Source organism: Callospermophilus lateralis, chromosome 7, assembly GCF_048772815.1.
Source record: "Callospermophilus lateralis isolate mCalLat2 chromosome 7, mCalLat2.hap1, whole genome shotgun sequence".
NCBI lineage: Eukaryota > Metazoa > Chordata > Mammalia > Rodentia > Sciuridae > Callospermophilus > Callospermophilus lateralis.
In genome coordinates, this window is record NC_135311.1 from 133,229,207 (window position 1) to 133,248,923 (window position 19,717).

General features: G+C 48.8%; 2 protein-coding genes across 9 annotated transcripts in view; one reads left to right on the plus strand and one right to left on the minus strand.

Moving 5' to 3' along the window:
- Positions 1–376, plus strand: part of Zbtb17 (zinc finger and BTB domain containing 17) — a 28,547-nt gene extending 28,171 nt beyond the window's left edge. For all 5 annotated transcript variants that reach the window (XM_076863330.1, XM_076863333.1, XM_076863335.1 and 2 more), the window contains one exon: positions 14–376. In XM_076863330.1, coding sequence (XP_076719445.1) covers positions 14–297 — 284 coding nt within the window. In that variant the 3' untranslated portion in view covers positions 298–376. The remainder of the gene's footprint in view (positions 1–13) is intronic.
- A 1,392-nt stretch (positions 377–1,768) lies between these two features.
- Positions 1,769–19,717, minus strand: part of Spen (spen family transcriptional repressor) — an 81,627-nt gene continuing 63,678 nt past the window's right edge. For 3 of the 4 annotated variants that reach the window (XM_076861200.2, XM_076861199.2, XM_076861203.2), the window contains 9 exons: positions 19,454–19,579; positions 18,994–19,107; positions 17,733–17,846; positions 16,671–16,771; positions 4,976–13,088; positions 4,041–4,550; positions 3,701–3,895; positions 3,309–3,467; positions 1,769–2,920 (listed from right to left, as the gene is read on the minus strand). In XM_076861200.2, the coding sequence (XP_076717315.2) occupies positions 2,789–2,920; positions 3,309–3,467; positions 3,701–3,895; positions 4,041–4,550; positions 4,976–13,088; positions 16,671–16,771; positions 17,733–17,846; positions 18,994–19,107; positions 19,454–19,579 (9,564 nt within the window). In that variant the 3' untranslated portion in view covers positions 1,769–2,788. The remainder of the gene's footprint in view (positions 2,921–3,308; positions 3,468–3,700; positions 3,896–4,040; positions 4,551–4,975; positions 13,089–16,670; positions 16,772–17,732; positions 17,847–18,993; positions 19,108–19,453; positions 19,580–19,717) is intronic. The other variant, XM_076861201.2, reaches the window with a different exon arrangement.

Below are 19,717 nucleotides of genomic sequence, written 5' to 3' on the forward strand. Positions count from 1 at the left end.
CCCACCTCCACAGACCCCAACACCCACATCCTCTACGCCTGTGACTCCTGCGGGGACAAGTTCCTGGATGCCAACAGCCTGGCTCAGCATGTTCGGATCCACACCGCCCAGGCACTGGTCATGTTCCAGACTGACGCGGACTTCTACCAGCAGTACGGGCCGGGCAGCACGTGGCCAGCCGGGCAGGTGCTGCAGGCCGGGGAGCTGGTCTTCCGCCCTCGGGACGGGGCTGAAGGCCAGTCTGCAATGGCAGAGACCCCACCCACAGCTTCTGAATGCCCACCGCCTGCTCAGTGAGCAGGCAGTCCTTCTCTTGACTGTTTATTTAAGGATGGATGGCACCCTGGAACTGAAAAGGGCGGCCCATTCCCTAGAGAGAATAAATTTGATTATTTTCTAATGCTGCCTGTAGGTCCCTGTGGGGGTGGGCCGGTGCTGGCAGCTGTGGCTGATGCCACAAGAAGGCTGTGCCACAAGAAGGCTGCACGATCCAGGGACCAGCTCTCTTCAAAGAGCCCTGCTGCTCCTCCTGTGGGGCAAAGCCAGGATCCGTCCATGCCCAAGCCAACTGCCTTGTCCACAGTGGGTGGAGCAGCACACAGGGCCGTGACCCCAGCAAGCACCACTATGGCCTTGCTCCTCTCGCCCAGGGGTTCAGCCGGGGAAGGGGCCAGTGGGAAGGACCACAACTGCTCACAGAGACCCAGGCGACCAAGAGCCCAGCCTATGGTCTCAATGGCTTTGCCTCTTGTGACCACTTGGGCCTGCCCTTGGGTTCTCTCAGCCAGGCAGACGGAAGAGCCCTTCCTCCCAGGACCATGACCCCTGCCTTCAGACCCCAATACCCACATCCTCCGCGCCTGGTTTTCCTTTGTCAAAGTCTGAAGTGCCTTCCGCATTACCTGGGAACCATTTGGGGCCTTGACGTTTCAGTGGTGTCTGCACCACAACCTTGGAAAATTTGTTCAAGTTCACTGTCCATGTCGGGCAGCAAGGGGCAGAACATGCTGGGCTCTGTGCTTGCTTCACAGTAGTCATGCCAGTGCTGGGAGGCCAGTGTCGTCCTGTGGGAACAGTTTACCTGCCTGAATCAGTGAGGTCTCCACCTGGAGGGACAAAGGAGCAATGGGAGCAATGCTAGCAGGGCTGCCCATCCTTCCTGGTGACAGGGAGGCCCTTCTCCTGGGGTCACCCACAGCCACAACCAACCCTCCTGTCTTGCACAAGCCCTGTTTGTAGTCCTGTTGTGACAGTGAGAAGACACCCAAGTCTGTAGTCCCCATATCCCTGTTCCTACCTTCTGATCCAACCCCACTGTGGTGGTGGGGGCAAGGGCCGGGGGGGGGGGGGCAAGGGCCAGGTGGTCCGCCACTCCCCCCCCCCCAAGCAGGCACAAGGTTAAGGGAGTCCCAGAGAGCAGCACTAGGTCAGTTCGGCCCCATCCCACCAAACAGAAGGGACAAGGCAAGGCAGATGGGGTTAGTCTGTAGGGGTCGTTTCACTTGTGTCAACAGCTGAAGCGCCTCCTGCACTGCCCAGGAGTTACTCGGAACCCTGGAGCTTCACAAATTTCTTATGCCACAGCACTGGTGACAAAAATCACTCTTGTACCAGATAAAATGCTCACTGGGGAGCATTAAGTGGCAGAAGAAAGGAAAGAGGCCCTGCAGACTTGGGGGTGGGCAAAAGCAAAGCCAGGGCAAGGGCGAGCTGTTCCCATAGCCAAGGACCCTTGGTTCTCCCACCCCAGTGACAATCACATCCACACTTGAGGTGTTTTGTATTTTTTAATAAAGTTTGTAATCCAATGGACACACAAAACAAAACTGCGCTGAGAAAAACAGTTTCATAAATTAATAAGTGTTAGGAAGTTGGGGAGAGGCCTGGGTCACAGGAGGAGGGGACTGGCCAGTCTTTGTACAGGTGCTGTGTGACACTTCCATGTCGCGGGAGCGGGGCCCGTGCTGTACTGAAGCGCACTTATACAAATGAGTGACGATACAAAGTCTGAGTATGAAAATAAGATTTTCTCTGAAAACACATTTTTGGCACAGATTAAAAAAAATGTATGTCGGGGAATTTTGATTTTTTAAAGTCAGTATTATATATATTTATATATATTATATATTTATATATACACACATCCGAGTTCTGCATATCCCACCAAGGAAGAAAATCCTTCTGTTTGCTCTTGTTTGACTGTGAACCGTGCACCCCGGTGAGTCAAAGGTGGTGGCAGCAGGAGAATTAAGAAAGGCGACACGTCCGATGAGCTGGGGAAGGGAGGTGGTGGGGCAAAAAAACCCAGTGAAATGTTCCTTGACCCCAAGGTTTCAGCAGAAGTTCTGAGTCCTGCAGGAGAGTCCGCGATGTGTGTTCACACACCACACGTCCAGAGCGTCACAGCCTGTCTCACTGTGCAGAAGTCCAAGTCACTAATTTAGTGCAAAGGCAGTTCTGTTTTCTTGTTTCTTAAAAACAAAACAAAACAAAAAGGAATTCTACTGCCCTGTTCCTTTTCTCTAAAAAAAAAAGGAGAGAAACAGCCCCAAGGTGTCTGCAAGTCTGTTGGTCGGTGGTCTGTCCTGGACAAAAGCGTCCTGTAAACATACAAGGTAGCAGCACCACCGCCCAGAGGTCTGTCCCACGGAGCTGGGCAGGCGCCCGGGCACAGGAGGATGGCGTCTGTCCCTCTGCAGCTTCTCCTCCGCCTGGTTGAGTTGTCTGGTGTTCATTTTTTGCAGCAGAGCCTTGGGAAAATGCCCTGAGGTGATGACCATTCTGCGGCTCACACAGAGGCAATGACAATCATGAGGTGGGGAGAGATGTTGGAGATGCTGGCAAGGAGGTCAGGGGCCAGGCGGGACAGGTGGCTCTCGGAGAACTCACAGGGTGGGAAGATCTGTAGCACATAGGCCGGCTGGAGAAGGGGCGAGAGAGAAAGTGGGACCTTCTGCCTTCATGTCGCCCTCCCCACTACGCTCCCAGCAGGCCCTGGAGAGGCTGGATGCAGAGGCAGCCTAGGTCAGCTTCCCGGCCATGGCCGTCAGATGAAAGCAGCGCCAGGAAGCTCTTGCCGCCCGCCTCCCAGTCTCTCTGCCCAGCTCCAGGAAATCCTCTCATCTCCCCTGGCTCTTCTCTTGAGGACAGCAACACACTGCTTGTCGCCTCTACCCCAAAATGCCTTACTGCCCAGCAGCGCCCTCTAGCTGGCACTGGTGATCCACGCCAGCACACTGGCTAGCCCCCCTGTTCTAGACTGGCCCCGCTGGCACACACTCGTGGGGCGGGCAGAAGCACAGACTGACCTGATTGGAGCCAGGATTGGGGACGTTGATGATCCCAGCTGCCTGCTTGGCCTGTAGGTAAGTGATGAAAGCAGCCTTAAGGGACTCGGTCTGGCTCACCACATCCTCTTGGTCACGACCACAGGGCAGAGCCAGCAGCAGACAGTAATCAGTCTCCACCTGGGGCAGACAGGCCAGTGGTCAGGGGCCTTAGTCAAGTGTAACCTTGTCCAACCCACGGTGTTGAGCCCACAGGAACCCCCGCCTTTGAGATGGCCTGAAGTTCATCCTGGTATTTGTTCAAAGAAAGAAAGCCCTGTTGCTCTGTTCTGGGTCGAGGTATTTTACTCCAGGGCCATCAGTACTTTCCTGCCTGGGGCAGGGTCAGGGGCTCTCCAGGACCTAAGTCTTACCGTCATTCTTCGGGCAACCCCCTCCAGCTGCGAGGCTTCTAGCCGCATTCTCTGGGCGATCCTCAGAGGGGGGCCTCCTTCAGAGAGGGGGAGGGACCGGTGGGCCAGGACGTTGTTGCCAGAGACGAAGTGGAGCTGCACGGCAGCCGTGTCGTTCTTGAGGGCCAGCAGGCCTTGCCACACGATGGGATACTTCTGCTCACAGGGGACAGAGCAGAAGCGCACTCAGGGCCAAAGGCCAGCCATGCCGGCCACAGCCCTAGCTGATCTGTCATGAGGAACCTCAGGACATTAGCACAGCACAGAGTCTGGGAAAGAGAGGGCAGGGCCCCGTGCTTACCTTCAGAAGCTGGACCATATCCACAGGCCTCTGGGAAGTCAAGTGTGGAGAGGAATCTTGCTTGGATGCTGGCTGGGCTTCAGTGTGCGGCAGAGGAAGCCCTGGTGGGGTGCTGGGGCCTGAGGTTGTAGGAACAAACAACGACTGCTTTGGGGCAGCCTGAGAGGGAAGAGGGGCTGGGAGATCAGGCTTCATGGAGACAGACACAGGGGATGGGTAGGACGTCTGGCTGGCTTCCACCTGTGCCCTCTGAACCTGGGCATGGGGCTCAGGTGGCCTGCTGGCAGGGACAGTTTGGAGGCGAGGCTGCTCAAGTCCTCCTGTCTGGGTCCCCTTTGCCTCTTGGGAGACCTGAGGCATCTTGCTAGTTGGTGGCTGGCCAGGCTGGCTGAGCGGGGAGGGCTGGCATGGTGGCACAGGAGGGGCAGGCTGCGAGGGCTGCACTGGCTGGGCAGGCTGCGTAGACTGTGCAGGCTGCGTGGACTGCAAGGCCTCACCTTCAGAAGGGCCCTAGAGTTGGAAGGAAGGAAGGGGACACAATCAGAGTCTGCTACACACATGTCACTGAACCCAACAAAAGATCCAAGGGACAAGAGGAAAAAGTCCAGCTGTGGGGCAACTCCATCCAGTTCAGGGCACACAGCAGCATTAACCGCCACGGCTCTTGGGGACCCTGGTAAGGTGAAGTCACCGTGACCTCCCTCCCCACCAACCATTCCCACAGAACTCTTTCCCCACATCTAGAGTTTTCCAATGTGATCTGACTTTTGTCACCCCCAGGCTTAGGAAGAGGGGCTGGGAGATCAGCCCAAGCTTGCCTGTACCTTGACAGTGGCTTGGCCCAAAGGCTGACTTCCTAACCCACCTGTTCTTCAAAGCCACAGAGTTCCCCAAGCGCATGGCCAAGAGATGGAGGAGGCACCCAGCACCCTCACCTGGGCGGGAGTCTTGGTCCGGGTCGGGAGCCCAATGGAGGAAGCAGCAGGAAACTGAGTGTGTGTGAGCTGGGCCGGGGCGTGGTAGGTCCGGATGTCCCCGTATCTGTACTCCTGGAACAACTCTCCACTGGAATGCACAATCTGCACCCCATGGGTCACCACCACAGGTGGGGTCAGAGGCAGCCCTTGGAGTTGGTTGCTGGGGGTGACCGTGAGGATGCGGGCCTCGCTGTGAGGGGCAGGGGCAGGGGCAGGTGTGGTCTTGGCATCTGGGGTCTTGGCAGTCTCTTTCCCCGGTTGCTGAGGGGCCTTGCTGGCTGGTGGCACCTTCACGACCCCCTCTGCAGGTCTGGGTTGCTCGCTGACGGCCGTCACATGTGGGTGCACCATGATCCTCACGTCGCGGGGCACCGTGTACGGGTGCAGCCGGTACTCGGACTGCATGACCAGCACCTCTGACTGCACAGGGGCCGCGGCTCGAGCCACAGGGAGGTGGTAGTGCACCTCCTCCTCAGGAGGGTGCTGGGGGGCCAGGGCAGGCACCCCGGCCGTGGCTGGCTGCGGAGTGCCGGCACGCTGCGGGGCCCTGACTTCTATCTGTTGGGGCTGCAGGGGGGCCCGAGGAGAGTGCAGTGTCTCTGGCCGGATGCTATAGGTGATGCTGGGCAGCGTCGGTGTGTTCATTCTCACCTCGCCCTGGGACAAGTGTCCCAGGGACACAGTCTGGGTGATGCTGTGTGGTGGCATGATGACAGACTGCTCCGGGTGTATGCTGGAGATGAACTGCGGCACTGGGATGCCTGCGGCCAGCATGACCGTGGCATTGGTTGAGAGCGCTGTGGAAGTGGTGCTGTTGGGGTGGCACGCCCTTGGGAACGGGGAAGGCGTGGGCCCGCTGGGTCGAGGAGAATGTGCGTCTGGCTTTGTGGCTGCCAAGTGGGAGACAGTTCGATCTGTCGGGGTGCTGGGCCCTGAGGTGATGTGGTTCACTTCAGCAGGCAGTTTGCTAGGCAAAGCAGGAGGATGGTGGGGCGTCAGAGTGGACCCCAGATTAGCTGGCTGAAGGACCTTGGTCTCTATTTTGAGGGTGACGGGGTCGGCAAGTTTTTTATTAGTGGTGACTATGCTCGGGGTGAGGACCAGCTGGTTGTGAACCAGCACTGGGGGGGTGTTTATGCCCTGGGTGAGAACCTTCACTGTGCCACCCTGAGTGACAGGTGTGGACACAGAGAGGTGAATGGGCTCTGGCTTCTCCAGTGATGGACGGTCAGCCTTAACAGATGAAATCACAGGGGAGGCATTGTACGTCTGGGCCGTCAGGACCAGGGTGGAGTGGGTGGCCACATTGGCAAAGCCTGAGGGAGCCTGAGGGCCTTTGGGTGCAGACTGTGATGGTGTAACAGAATCGGGTTTGACCTGGGACTTTGACACCGACTGCTGAAATTCAATGTCCATTGCACTGGCCGGGGGTATCTGACTAATCTTGGCGCTGATGCGCTGTGGGCCTTCAGTCTTCTGCCCTGAATAGCTCAGGAGCACCACGCCTTCTGAAGTGTTCACACGTAGCCCAGCGCCGGAGCCCGTGTCTGCCGGGCGGTCGTCAATCACAGACATGGACCCAGGGTGGAACCGACTGTTTTCATTACTGCTCGATCTCTGTTTGCACTTTGCCGATGGCGCAATCACCGCACCAGTCACGGTCGCTGCGCCTGTTGTAGCAGTTGCACCACCAGATGCAGCAGTCACCGTCCCCGCTGTGACAGTCACTGCCCCTGCAGTGGCATTCACAGCGCCTGTGGCTGCATTCACTGCACCTGTGGCAGTGTTCACGGTTCCCACAGTGGCGTTCACTGGAGTGGTGAGGACGTTCACTGGCGCCGTAAGGACGTTCACAGGCCCCTTCAGGACATTCACAGGCCCTGCAGGGGTGCTCACCAGACCTTTGAGCGTGGCCACCGAGCCCTTCACAGGGCCTTTCAGGGCATTCACTGGGACCAGAGAGACATTCACCAGGCCGGTCAGAGCGCTCACCAGGCCGGTGAGCGTCTGAGGAGCGGGCTTGGCCAGCGTTATCTTTTGTGAATTCTCCAAATCAATGCTGACGGGCATCCGGCTAATGACCGACGTGATTTTAGGAGCAATGACTGGGGCCACCTTTTCCTTGTCGGTGGCTACAGGAGCCTCCAAGGCTTGTGTGTCACAGGTGTTTGTTACCGGGGCCGCTGGTTTCTCTTCTAAAGGAGGCTTTTTAGATTCAGCTGGAGGGGGTGGTGCCTCGTGAAGGCAGGGGGCAGCACTCACAGGCTCTGCAATGGCCGTGGTGACACTTGTGGAAGTGACGCCTGTGGCGGACACATATTTGGGGTCCATGAGGATCTTCCTCAGCGTACTAGAACTGGTGTCCATGTCAGAGGCCTTTGTGTCTGGGGGAAGAGCCGGAGACGGCGTGGACTGAGTCCGCGGCTCCTCCTGCCTTGTGATCCATTCTGTCACCTTAGCAGGGGGACTCTGGTTTGGAACGGCCCCAGAGGTAACAAGAGGTGGTGGAAGCTTTGCTACAGTCACAGACGGAATTGTGGGCGGGGGTATGCTCGAGTCGCTGGGTGGGGTCACTGGGTCACTTTCAATGATTGAATGTACCTTGAACCTGGCTTGCGCCTCCTCATCCACGGGTGCTGGCTGGGCAGGGGTCGGGAGGTCTGGGGGCGCGGGCGCTTTGGTTGGAGTCTTCTCCTCAATGCTGCTTTCCTGGGCCGGACTCTCGGGAGGTGGAGTCTTGCTTGGGTCGGAAGCACATGCCTGAGGAGGGGGGGACTGAGGCTTTTCACTCTGCTTCTCCTCCTGTGGGGGTTCTGGGGGGCGTTCGGGTGTCCCCTCATCCGCTGCAGGGCTCTTGCTTGGAGCGGGGGCAGGCTCGGGGACATGGGTTTCCGCAGCAGCACCTGCCTTCTTGTTTGCATTGCGTTTGCGGCGAGATCGAGTTGTCTTCTGGCGCCCTTTGTCCTTACGAGTGGGAGCAACTTCTGCTTCCTTTGACCCTTTGGCTTCCTGCTCCGGTTGGGAGGGCTCACTGCTGTTCCCTCTGGCTTCTTTTGCATCTGCTGGGCTTGCCGAGGGGTCAGGGGCGCTGGCTGGTGGCCCTGAAGACTCTGTAGCGGCCTCTGTCTCCAGGATGCCAGACACGGCCTCATGGGTCTCGGGCTCCATGCTCTGCTCTGGGGGCTGCAGGTCTGCCTGAGATTCTGCAGGGTAAGGAGGAGGTGCAGGGAAGTTTTCTGGCTCCCCAGGAATGTCATTGATGATGGAGCCAATGGCTGCAGCCAGTTCGGTTTCACTTGCCTGGTGTGCAGGTTTGTCCCTGTCCTCTGTGGCAGGGCCCTGGGATGCACCTGCGGCTGCCGCCTTGAAAGCACTGGTAGAGGTCTCGGTGAACTTTGCGATATTCTCCACGGCCTGCTCGAGCTCCGTCTGCTTGGCTAGCTGCGTGGCTTCTGGGGCAGACACGTCTTCCTTCTCCAGTTCCTTGCTAGGTTCAACTGGATCATTTTTCAGCTGGGATGAAGGGCTACTATCCTTTTGGGGATTCTCACTTTTCTGGGGGGAGACTGCCGCGATTCCGGCTTCCCTGTCCACGGCCTGCACTGTAGCCCCCTCGGCCACAGCAGGACTGACGGCCGTGTCCATGGTTTTCAAATGTGCAGATCTGTCCACTGCTGACCTAGAGTTCCGAGATCTTCCTCTCTTTGATTTGGAATTTTTCTCAGGGGCTGGTTTTTTCTCCACCACTTCAACTGGGGGAGTCTCAGGTACATTTCTGTCCGTGTTGCTTTCTTTTCGATCCCGTTTCTGTTCACTTCCTGCTTCTTCTTTATCAGCCTTGGCCTTGGTGTTATTTTCTTTCGAGTTCACCTGGGGACTCGCCTCAGTGGCAGCCTCGGCATCGGCTTTTGGCTCGCTCTTCCCCCTTTTCCCCTGGGGGCCGGTCGCTGCTGCTGACTTTTGTGACCTCGGGGACCTCCACCCCTCGGTGGGCCTGGGAGTCTCCACGGGTTCCTTGGCCTCATGCTCCTCGTCCTCTTCGGCTCGGCGGCGTGTCTTCGGAGGCCTTCCCCTGCGGGGCGTGGTGGGGACCACTGCGGCCTCCTGAAGCTCTCGCTCCAGGCGCTTCCTGGTCACTCGCGGTTGTTCAACAGGCTCTTTGGCTGGAGAGCGGCTGTCGTGGTCACCCATGGTGGCATAGACACTCCTGACGTTCCGACGCCTTGTGCGGCTCAGGGGCAAACTTGGCTCAGGGTGCTCGGGGTCCGCAGCAGAATTTTTAGAAGCAGTCCTCGTGATCTTCTCCGCTTCCATCTTCAGTTCTAACAGCTTCTGTGCTTCTCCCCGAGGGGAGCCGGCCCGCTTGAGCTTTTCCCTGTCTATCCTCTCGCTCTTCCTTGTGACAGGCTTCTCTACCACACTGGCTGCCGCTGCCTGAGCAGGGGCCTTGGAGCGCTTGCTTTTGTTTGGCTTTTTATCTTTTGCAGTAACTGGAGGATCAACCACTACGCCTTCAGCAGCTTGAGGCTGAACCTCAGGAACAATTTCAGCATTTTGGTTCGTATTAGCCTCAACATTTGCTGCTGCATCCGGCTTTTCTGCTTTTGGCTCGTGGGTGTCCTCAGGCTTCTGAGTCAGTTTGGACAGTGGCTGGGTACTGTCTGGTTCCGGATCCACATTATTCTCTACTTGGGAAAATGAGGCGCCAGGAGTCGGCGGCTTGGTATCCAGGTAAGGCAGCGGGGCTGCGGGTGGACCATCTTCGGCTGTGAGGGGCACCACAGCGGCATCTTTATTGGTGTCAGCTCCAGGAGGCAAGTCTGCCTGCTCTGGTTGCTCCACAGGGACAGGAGCCACTTCAGCTACGGGCTTTGCTTCTTCTGAGGGGGTGGCTGGCTCCACGCTCTTCTCTTCTGTCACTGAAGGCACCTCCACTGTTCTCTCACTGGTCGTCCTCTCTGGGGCAGACGATGCCGATTCTGGAGCTGCAGGCGTGACACCCGGGAGCCCTGCTGCACATGGAGTCCTCAGTTCTGGCTCTTTACTCTCAGAAGAAGATTCTGGGGTCTTGGGTTGATTCTCTGCATCTTCCTGTTTCTCAATCTCTTTGGGTTTTTGGTCTTTTTCTTTTTCTTTCTGTTGCATTCGTGTAAGCTCCACGAATTTGCTGTGGAACAGAACCACAGGCTCCTGCACCGAGTCACTGGTGCTGTTTGTGCCGTCAGATGCCTGCCTCCCGTATAACCTGCCAGAGATGAAGTCAGACTCTTCATCTTTCCTCTCTAGATGCTGCAGTCGCTTGGAATCTTGTTCAAAGATTGAGCTGTGTAAAAAACGAGAGGCAAATAATTCTTGCCTCTCCTGCTCCTCTTCTTTATGATCATCTTTTTTATCATCCATTTTCCCTTCTGAATCAGTCCTGATCTTCTTCTTTTTCATGTACCAGGACGGAATAGGCCTTGGAGCAGAGTCAACCTTTTCTTTGTCTTTGTTGTTTCGAAAGTTAGCAAATCGGGAGTCCCAATCCAAAAAGGACCAATTTTCTTCTCGGGATGAAGAGAGGGATTTAGCTCTTTCAAGCAAAGCTTTAGTGTCTGGTGTGATTGTCTTATCCAACGCAAAAGAATAGAATTTGTTCCTTTCTAAAGAACTAGAGAGTCTTTCATCCCGCTCACGTAGTTTGTCTTCTCTGTCCCTCAATAAAAAAGACAATCGGGAACCTTCATAGAGTGCTGAGGCTCTGGGGGAGTGGGATTTGTGTTCACCATCTTCATCAGAATCAGAAGGCACCTCGCCAGGTTCCAAATCTCGTACAGACCTCTTTCGCAGGCTGTCTCTCTTAATTATGCTATTTGGGAAGCTCACATCAAATCTGCTGGCATCTTGTTTCATTTGAGAGTCCCAACGGTTTAGTTCATCTTCAGAATTCAAGACAGATAGTTTTAGTTTGGCCATATCTGCCATCTGTTCTCTCCTGCTAGAATCATAAGGATTAAATTTTAAGGACTCCTCTCTCACTGTTATATTAGAATAAGGGAGACTTTTTTCATCTACTTTAGGAGACCCTTTTCCTGACATTAGCCTAGGAGAGCCTAGGGGATCATCATCCTCATGGAAGGAACCATGGCGGACACTGGGAGAACAGCCTGTCCTTTCGGAATCCTCACTGATTTGGCGTGAACTCCTGTAATTCCGCTCTCTCTTGGTGCAAATATCAAAATCAACATGATCCATCCTTTTCTTTTTGCTGGGAGGAGAATCATCAGTGACATCCTGAGGAGGTTTGCCTACCTCATGAACAAGGCTGCGTCTTTCATATTCATCCACATCTTTCTTTGGACTGCCAAATTTCTCAGACTTGGCTATTTCCATTTCCATCTGCTGTTTTCTACGACTCTGCTCCATTTGTTTTCGGTAGCTCTGTGTGTGATCAATGTCAATGCCAATTTTTTCTTCAGGATTAACTGGATGTGGCTTCTCCTGGCCTGATCTCCGCTCAGGTGTTTCACCACGAAGACTGCAGTAGTTTTTCCTGACATCCTCTCGCTCTGGTCCTTGATCATCCAAGAGCTGCAGCTGTTTGAGCTGTGGTTTTGACGGGGTGGGCTTCTTTGACTGGATTTCTTGATTTTCCACAGATTCACCTACTGGTTCTCCCAGTCTTGTTTGTAGGTCTGAGCTGGGCCTTGAGCCAGACCCCACAGAAATACTGGCAAGCTCTTGACAGTCTTTGGGGCTGGGAACAGTATTAAGTCTGTCCAGCTTGATTTTTTTAGATTCTCTTTTAAGAATCTCTTTTCTCACAGGCTTTCTCTCAGTCTCTCCCTCCCTCATCAGAAGGACGTCTCTAGATGATACGTCAGACTGCTTTTTTAAAAGCACCCGAGCATCTTCCATCTCAGGACTGCTTTTCTTGACTTCTGTTTTTTGCCTTTCTGCTTTCAAACTGGAATCTGCAAAGCGCCTTTTCCTGGCTTCCAGCTTCTCCAGCTCCGCAGCACTCATGCCATCAGCAGTCTGCTCGGGCTTGAGGTGCTTCCGAGGTCTAGGCCTGCCTTCCTTATCTACCACCTCAGTGTGACTCAAAAGCACCTTTTCCTTTGGCACTTTCACTCTGGCAGGTTCCAGTTTAGACAGGTCGGATTTTGCAGGCTCTGTCTGAGAGGCCTGAAGTTTCTGGTCTAATGCAGAAGACTTGCCAGCGTCATTATCCAGCCTGGACTTGGGCTTCTCCAGGGGAGTGTGGTCGATGACCTTGCCCTCCTTCTCTTTCACTCGAGTCAGGACCACGCAGGGCATGAGATCCAGGCGGTTCTTTGCTATCCCATCTTTGTCAGCCTTTTCTCTGCTCAGTTTATTGGAACTCCTTGGTTTTTCGGGGCTCTGTTCACGCTCATTTTCTTGGTCTGTTTCTGAAGACTGAGAACTAGGGGAATGGACTTTTCCTTTTCGTTTCTGCTTGTCGGTTTTGTCCTTTTCCACTTTTTCCTTCCGTATTAAGCGCCTCTCTCTGTCTACTCTCTCAGGGTCAAAAGTCCGCTCTTTATCTGTCTTTTCATTTTTGGCATAGCGCTCCAGACGACACTTGTCCACTTTATCGTACCGTGGTGGGGAGAGGGAGCTGCAGCTGCCACTCCGGTCTGAGGACCGGCTGTAGAGTCTCCTCTCAGAATCACTGGGCAGCCTCTCTGCCTGTGAGGGAGACGCACCAGGGCTCTGAGGCCGTCGCAAGTGCACTGGACTCTGGCTCCGCTCTATGGGCCTCCTCTCATGGTCTCTGTCCCGCTCAGACTCAAATCTTTCGCGTTCTCTCTCCCGTTCCCTTTGCCTGTAACTGTATTCCCGAATATCCTGGTCATAAGGATCATTCCTGTAATCCCTGTATTCCCGAGGATCGTCATAATAGCGTGACTCATAGTAGTCCCCCTGGTATGTCTCCCATTCTGAGTAGAATTCTCTTCCTCGAGCTGGGTAGTCCCGCCTGGAGTCCTCGGGATATGTGCCTGGAGTGCGAACACTCTCGTAGTATGTCCGATCTTGGTTATAGTCATAGGATCCCCTTCGTTCTTCTCTGCCGAAACACACAAAAAAGATGACATTAGTTCTTTTGTTCCACTTCTGCATTATACCACAGACATGAGATCAGGAAGTCCTGATGCTAAACATCTCTGACATTATCTAATCACGTGTTGAATTGTAGTTGCTCTCCAACACAGCAGCCACTAGACACATGTACCTCTGAGCACTTAAAATTTTACTAAATTGAGAAGTGAGTGTAAAATATACACCAGATTTTGTGCTTTAAAAATACACCGCAACGAAATGATAAATGTTTAAGGAAACTGAAACATTAATTACCCTGATTTCACCATGACATTGTTTACATATGCCAAATTATCACAATATACAACAAATATGTTCAATTGTGTCAACTTCTAAAAAACAATTTTTTTAAAAAAAATAAGCCTCAAGAATTTATTTAAATTGATTATTGATTTAAAAACTATATATTAAATAATTTTAATTCCATCTTTCTTTTTCTTTTTTTGGTACTAGGGATTGAACCCAGTAAGATCACATTCCTTAACTTGAACTCACATCAAAACTTTCGTCCTCTCAGGTAAAAGGGCTTGCTCATCCTAAGCAGAAGCCATTAGCAGAAGTGAACCCAGCATGTACACTCTACTGCAATAACAATAAAGAATTTAAGTCCCCTAAAAGCACAGACTTTGTCTTCTTAGCCACAATTCCCTAGCTCTCATAGTAGTGCTTGGCACATTGAGGCACTAACATATTTGCTGAAAGAATGAACAAGAGAAAAATATGTCAAAACTGCTACTAATGTTCTAACCCCTTTGAATAGCAAATAAAAGATCCAACACTGAACAGGCACTGGAAGCATCACCAACATGTCATTACATACATTCATACTGAATCTTATTGGTTCACAGAAACTACTTTTTGATATCTTGTTGACATTTGATTTCACTAGATTCAAAATGACTTCCCCACAGCAATCAAATTCTTTGCCTAAACATTGACTAGCCATCTTATAAATAAATGTTACCAGGCACTCACTGCCATCATAAATACATATTCCAAGAAAGTATTGCTTTTCTATATGAAGGGGAACACATTATATGTGCTTTCTAATATTATAAAGAGAATAAGACATCCACCTAGAATGGACACTAGATGACTATTTGATCTTCAGCACCCTCCAAAAATGGGACAGAGATGGCCCTCCCTTCTCCCTGACAGAACACTTAAAGGATCAAATGAAATACTGTTTTGTAAATGGCAAAGCCCTATAAAAATAAAGTTATATTTTATTTATATTCCTGAGCTGAATCACGAGAGTAAAGCATCTTTTCCTTTCAGGCATCAACTAGTCACTGGGGTGACTCCCTCCACTCTGAGGGAAAACAAGGATCCTTGAGCTACCCTGCAGGAATCATTCCACAGGCACTGCCACCTGAAGCCACCCAGGTCAAACTCAAGTCACAGTCAAGTCCTAGGCCCTCCTACTTCCTCTATTAGGAGATAACAGCCATTGGTCAAGGATAAATAACCATGAGAAAGCACCAAGAAAACAAAGCCACAGTCATAACACCCACACTACATCACCCAACCCTCTTAAGACACGGCTCTTTTTAAAATGTATTTCATGTTACACACACAGGATTTCAGTATCTTAGGTACAATTAGACCACCAAGATACCTTCTGCTCATGGGGAGAATTCCTGTAAAAATTCCTTTAGGCAGTTAAGTATTAACAATGGCTTTAAACTGCTATTAGGGAGCTAGAATGGAGAACTTTTTTTTCTCTCTCAACTGACACACACATTCTCTTTCATATGTATGTACAATCTATTGCATGCACACACGCACGTGTACCCACACACGACTGTGACAGAACAGCTTATCATTACTGGTTGTCCTGCAAGAGGACTTTTCTGGGTGGGGAAAAGGGGTACTAGAGATTGAACCCAGGGAAGCTCTACCACTGAGATACATTCCTAGCCCTTCTTATTTTTTATTTTGAGACAGGGTCTCCCAGGCTGGCCTGGAACTTGTGGCTCTCCAGTAACAGTCTCCCAAGTAACTGGGCTTACTGTGTGTGCTGCCACGCCCAACAAAAGCTGTTGATTTTTAATATTTTTTGAGTTAGTTTCTGGTTTATTTAGAGGTTGATCTACTAGGGAGAAATTTTAGAAAACTGGTGGTGAGGGACATTTTCATTTTAAAAACTAAGTACTCAAAGATTATTACACAACATTCCATGAGGAACTGACTCAAGAGACACATACTTTCTGTGATTTCAACAAAAATGAACTGTCAAGAGGCAGCAGAAGGGTGATGCATCAACAAGTTTCTGGCAACAGGATTTGGCTGATATTTGTCACAGAGCTCCCTTCTTTATCTCAGGTGTCTCACAGCGTTTTCCACAGAGTCTTTTGTCTACCATATGTAACAGGGGTGGAAACCTACTGTGACATTCCAGGAGAATTAATCACAGAGGCACGTCTGAACAAAAGGCTTTAACATATGCACAAGAGCTTCCAATTTCAAATGTAATCAGCTATTAAAGAATCTGGTGGCATTATGTTAGGATGTTTTAATACACTAACTAGCAGAATAAATATCAAACATTACATTACCATGACTGAAAAAGTTAACATGGAGAAATCAGGTTTACATGACATTGTCAATGTCACCAATTTTCATATGCTTTGGCTTACATTTTGTTTTGTGAAGCTTGTTATCCTCCTGCCTTAGCCCCCCACCCCAAGGAGCCAAGTAGCTGGAATGATGGGTGTGCACCACCACAACTGACTTATGCCTTGGCTCCCTGATTCACATTTATAAAGTATTTAAGAAGTGGGAAGGAATTCTTGCTCAGTGGTAGTGTTTGCCTAGCATGCCAAATTCCCTGAGTTCCATCCCCAATAAAACAACCAAAAAAAAAAAAAAAAAAAAGTAATTTAAGAGACTGAACAAAAACAAAGTTGTTGATATTCTTCTTTGAGAAGTATGTATATTTTTATACAAATTTTTATGGTGAAAAACCTGGATGATGTTGTTATTAAATCTGTAAAGCATTTAACAGTTTATAATGCACCCTAATATATGTTATTACATGTAATTAAAAACTACTGGGCAGGATGATTTGTATTTATAATTCATGGTACATAGTTATAATCAAGCAGAAGAGTAAATCTTTCAAATTACAGGAGCATTCAGTGAGAAATTTAGATAAGGTACTCCAAACCCATAAGCCATGTGAAACTGGATTCATTAAAACAAAACAAAACAAAACAAAACTTTTTCAAGGCCAGCCTGGGCAAGTTAGAGAGACCCTAACTGGAAAATAAATAAATTAAATAACTAACTAACTAAACATATATATATATATATATTTTTTTTTTTTTTCCTTAAAGGGCCAGGGAAGTAGCTTAGTGGTAGAACACTTGCCTAACATATGCAAGGCTGTAGGTTCAAATCACCGACCAGTACACATACACAAAACGAAACCGTGTTTCCATATTACAAAAAGAAATTTGGGGGAGATGGAAATTATGAAAATAAAATTTAATCCCAATGTTCATTTGTATTAAGATTCAAGTTATGCTAATATGTTTAAAATACATACCTCCTTTCTGTTAACATCTCATAGAAGTCTCTGATATCCTGACCAGATTTTTCCATGCAGTGATAAAATGCCAGCTGACTTTCTCGATTTGCAAAATCCACCTTTTTTTAAAAAAAAGAAATTTGACACTAGTTTCAGATTTTAATTATAGAAAACATTATTGAATGTGAAAATTCGTCACAACATATCCCTTCTGGACAAATTTCAGGAAATATCAATCTTTAACAAGAGAAATGGTGCTCTTAATTAAAATAATATATTTTGGTAACATGATCTCTCTCAAATTCTAAACAAATATTGATAAATGTAATTTAAAGTTCCAGAACCCAATAATAGAAGAAATGGAAAACATAAAACAAAACTGAATCAAAACCCTACCAGGGTTCTAGGTTGGCAATAATCGGATCAATCATATTCCAGCAATCTCGGTTTTACATAAACTTGCTGAAACAATAGTTACAACATACAACAATAGTTAAACAATGGAAAAGAACATTTAAATTTTATTCACAGGTGAGCTCAAAGTCACTAAAGCATATGAAGACTATTGGCTAATATTGTCACTATTTTATTCCAATGTAGTCATCAGATATTAAATACACAATTCATCCAAACAACCAAGAACATCAAGGTTTTAAACAAATAATACCAGATAAAAATATCATGTTTACAGTGGCTACCTGCTCTTTAGGAAAAGAAGATGGGATCCTTCAGGAAGCCGACTGACACTCTGTACCCCTGGGTGAGTACCGTGTACATGTGCAACTATGGATGGGCCTCTACTGAGAGTGCACACAGGAGCATCACGCACCCACAGCAATAAGAAGCATTCTTTGAATCAGATGGGTTTTAGGGAAGGATCTGTGACTAATGGTTTAAGAGAGCTGTGCCCATAAGTAGCTGAGCACGCAAATCCTAATATTCCCCCTAAAAAGTGAGGACATACACATAAACCATGTCCTCTAAACCACCCCCTTGCTGACAACCTACAGGTGCCAGTTACTAACACGGGAAGATTTGAATACAATTTTGTTTTGCTTTTGCTATCATCATTCTGCACACCTTAATTTTATTCCCACCGAGTTTCCTCCCCTTGGTCTCTTTTACAGCTGCCTGTGCATATTCAATCTCGTTGTAAAGAACTAGGGCCATGCCTTTCAAACGGTCAAACACCACCTGCGAAAAACAAAACAAAATCCAAATAAGAGCCTCATCCACTGGACTTCATGTCAGTCCCAACAAGATCCTAAGTCACAAGGCTTAGGATCTTATATTATATGTTTTTTATTGTAGACAAAAAAAAAAAAAATTTAGGCTTCTCCTGATGCGGCACATTGTAGTGAAGACACAATAAACTGTACAGGGACTTTGTAAATACTGGGGCTTGAGGTATTTATTTTGTTTTTCTGTATCTTATTTTGCTTTCTATGTTGATTACTATGCTATATTTAAGTAAAACATTCTTCTATTCATGTCTCAAAACAAAACAAGTCCCAGTATCTTTTTTTTTCTTCTTTTTTTTTTGGTACCTGGGATTGAACCCAGAGGTACTCAACTACTGAGACACATCCGCAGCCCTTTTTATCTTTTATTTAGAGGCAGGGTCTTGCTAGGTTGCTCAGAGCCTCACTAAGTCGCTGGGGGCTGGGGCTGGCTTCAAACCTGTGATCCCGGCCTCACTGGGACTTACAGGAATGTGCCACTGTACCCAACCAAAAGCTACATTTAGAATACATAAATATTTTTTTAAAAAAAAGGGGTGATAAATAAAAGAAAGTAAGTAAGTCAGGCAACAAACCCACCACAGTGCAAGGAGTTAAAGCTCTACCTTCACATTAAGGAACTGAGTGCAGAGACCCCTCTCCTGCTGTCATAGGCATGTCACCTAATAAACATTGGCTAGATAAATATTATGTTTTGGGGACTTTTCTTTAAAGTTATCATCATTAAAAAAAAAAGAAAATCAAGTCTAATCACATTTTTAATGTAATGTGAACAATTATATAATTAGATTATCTAGTTTTAATCTGGGATAAATTTATAAAACTCTAAGAAATATTTTATTTAGCTGTATAATAGTTTCAAATTTTTCAAAAGTCTCAGCTGGTTCAAAATTGTATTTTTTCTAAATATTCATATGATGAGTTAATAGATAAAAATGCCCTTATAAGCCAAATTTTAGCACAGGAGGTTATTAAAGAAATGCACACGTTATTAAAGAAATAGGAAAAGCAGCACAAGAAATTGGGAATGGAAGGAGAGAATACTAAGAAAAAGGAAATCAGATATGATTCTGAGCCACACTCAAATAACCCTCACCTACCTTCACCACAGGCCCATATCGGCAGAAATGTCTTGTTAAATATTGATCCGACACATTTGAAGAAAGCCCATCCAACCACACGCAGTTTGTAGGCATGCTCTTTCCAAAACCCAGCTGAGTATAAAATGTTAAATTTCTATTAGTAAAGTTTACAATAACTATTCTATAAAATTTTCAGAAAACTAGTCCTAGAACCACAAAGCATAAGCTCCACCACTGAGCTACTCTTCCAACCCCTCAAATCAATCTTATGTGGAAACCATCCAATTAAATGAAAATAGAAATTTACCAAAAAAAGGAATTCTGCCTGGCTAACCACATATTAGTTCAGAAGGCACCACCTTTACATTTACCTAACTGTCTTCCTGCAATCTTCAATAATCACAAATATGGAGAAAACTCCTAATCCAAAAAACAAAGCAAATCATAACTGCACAATACATCATGCAAATTCATTTACCTTGAGGCGATTATTTCCAAGGTACTCCCCATCCATCTTCTTAATAGCTTTACAAACACTGGCAATGTCACAGTATTGCAAGAAGGCATATTGAGGAACTCCATTTACTTTCTTGATATCAATATCCTGAAAAAGTCAATATCACTCAGCAATACACCAATAAGAAAATAAATCAGAATAAGCCAAGTCTAAGACCCTGTCTCAGAATAAATAAAAAGGGCTGACGATGTGGTCAATGGTAGGATGTTTACCTAGCATGTGTGA